General features: G+C 42.6%; 1 protein-coding gene across 3 annotated transcripts in view; it reads right to left on the bottom strand.

Annotated features, from left to right (window-relative positions):
* GLTSCR1L (GLTSCR1-like) overlaps window positions 1–1,175 on the bottom strand; it is a 91,333-nt gene that overhangs the window by 10,030 nt on the left and 80,128 nt on the right. For all 3 annotated transcript variants that reach the window (XM_011986723.1, XM_011986722.1, XM_011986726.1), the window contains one exon: window positions 560–705. In XM_011986723.1, coding sequence (XP_011842113.1) covers window positions 560–705 — 146 coding nt within the window. The remainder of the gene's footprint in view (window positions 1–559; window positions 706–1,175) is intronic.

Below are 1,175 nucleotides of genomic sequence, written 5' to 3'. Positions count from 1 at the left end.
AAAAAAAAAACCTTCAGGGTATGCATACTGCCTAAAAGCAAGGACTATGTGAAACCACTGTGTAGAGTGTCTAGTGCAAAGCCATCCCATCTGGAGCCAGCAGTCCATACAAAGCTTGGATTTACTGCCCCTAATTTGTCAATAAAATACTCTGACATTAGGGTAGCCTCCTAACAATTTTTTTTTTTTTTTTAGAGAGACAGTGTCTCCCTATGTTGCCCAGGCAGGAGTGCAATGGCTATTTACAGGTGTGATCATAGCACACTATAGTCTCAAACTCCTGGGCTCAGGTGATCTTCTTGCTTTAGCCTTCTGAGTAGCTGGGACTACAGGTGTGTGCCCCTATACTTGGCTTCCCTTCAAAAAATATTGAGAAGTGTAAGTCACGACCTTAAACAGGGACTGGGAAACTGAGTAAATAGGGAACAAGTTTGGTCTGTGATTAACAACAATCACCTGCCTACCATCTGGGGGTGACATGGCTCTTGCTCTTCTGGGGGGTGTCCATGGGAGGGTTTCCCGGTATCAGAGTAGTGCCTTAGGGTTCCAGCCTGCTTACCTTTTCTCAAGTCTTCTTCAGTGGGCATGGAGCCCTGGCACACGTGGTAGGAGAGCAGTCTCTGCACCGCATCACTTAGTGATCGGAAGTGACTTTTGTCCGGTGTCACAGTGTGGGCTTGGTCCCTCTGCAACTGCTGGAGAATGCTTCACAAGGGAAATGGCCAATGTCAATGTAGAGTCATGTTAGGAAATTAAATCTAGTCATATTTATTTGTACGCAAATAAAATAAGATATATAGGAATAGTACGGCAGTTCTTTCTTCAGTTTTATATTTTTTATACCACAGTGCGTTTATAGCTTAGTTTAGCTCCACAGAGGACTCAGACTATGACCCTGACCTCGAAAGCACAGGTTCCCACCAATCATTTATGTGTTGGCATCCCCATAAACCTTGGCAGTGCCTGACCAGTGGCCAACTAAGCTCATGCTAACATTTCCGTTCTAAACATGGGAGTTTAACAAACCATGCTTTTCCTCAGAGATTCTTTGTCTCTGAAAAGACAAAGAACTATTCTCCTTAAGAAGAGCTAACAGTAGGCTGAAACTACATTCAATATATTTGAAATGTATATACTACATTTCAATATATTTGTAAGTCCTAATGAAAATAAAG

The sequence above is a fragment of the Mandrillus leucophaeus genome, unplaced genomic scaffold (assembly GCF_000951045.1).
Source record: "Mandrillus leucophaeus isolate KB7577 unplaced genomic scaffold, Mleu.le_1.0 Scaffold3, whole genome shotgun sequence".
Lineage (NCBI taxonomy): Eukaryota > Metazoa > Chordata > Mammalia > Primates > Cercopithecidae > Mandrillus > Mandrillus leucophaeus.
Note: the sequence above shows the minus strand (reverse complement) of the source record. Positions and strands in the feature narration are given on the sequence as shown.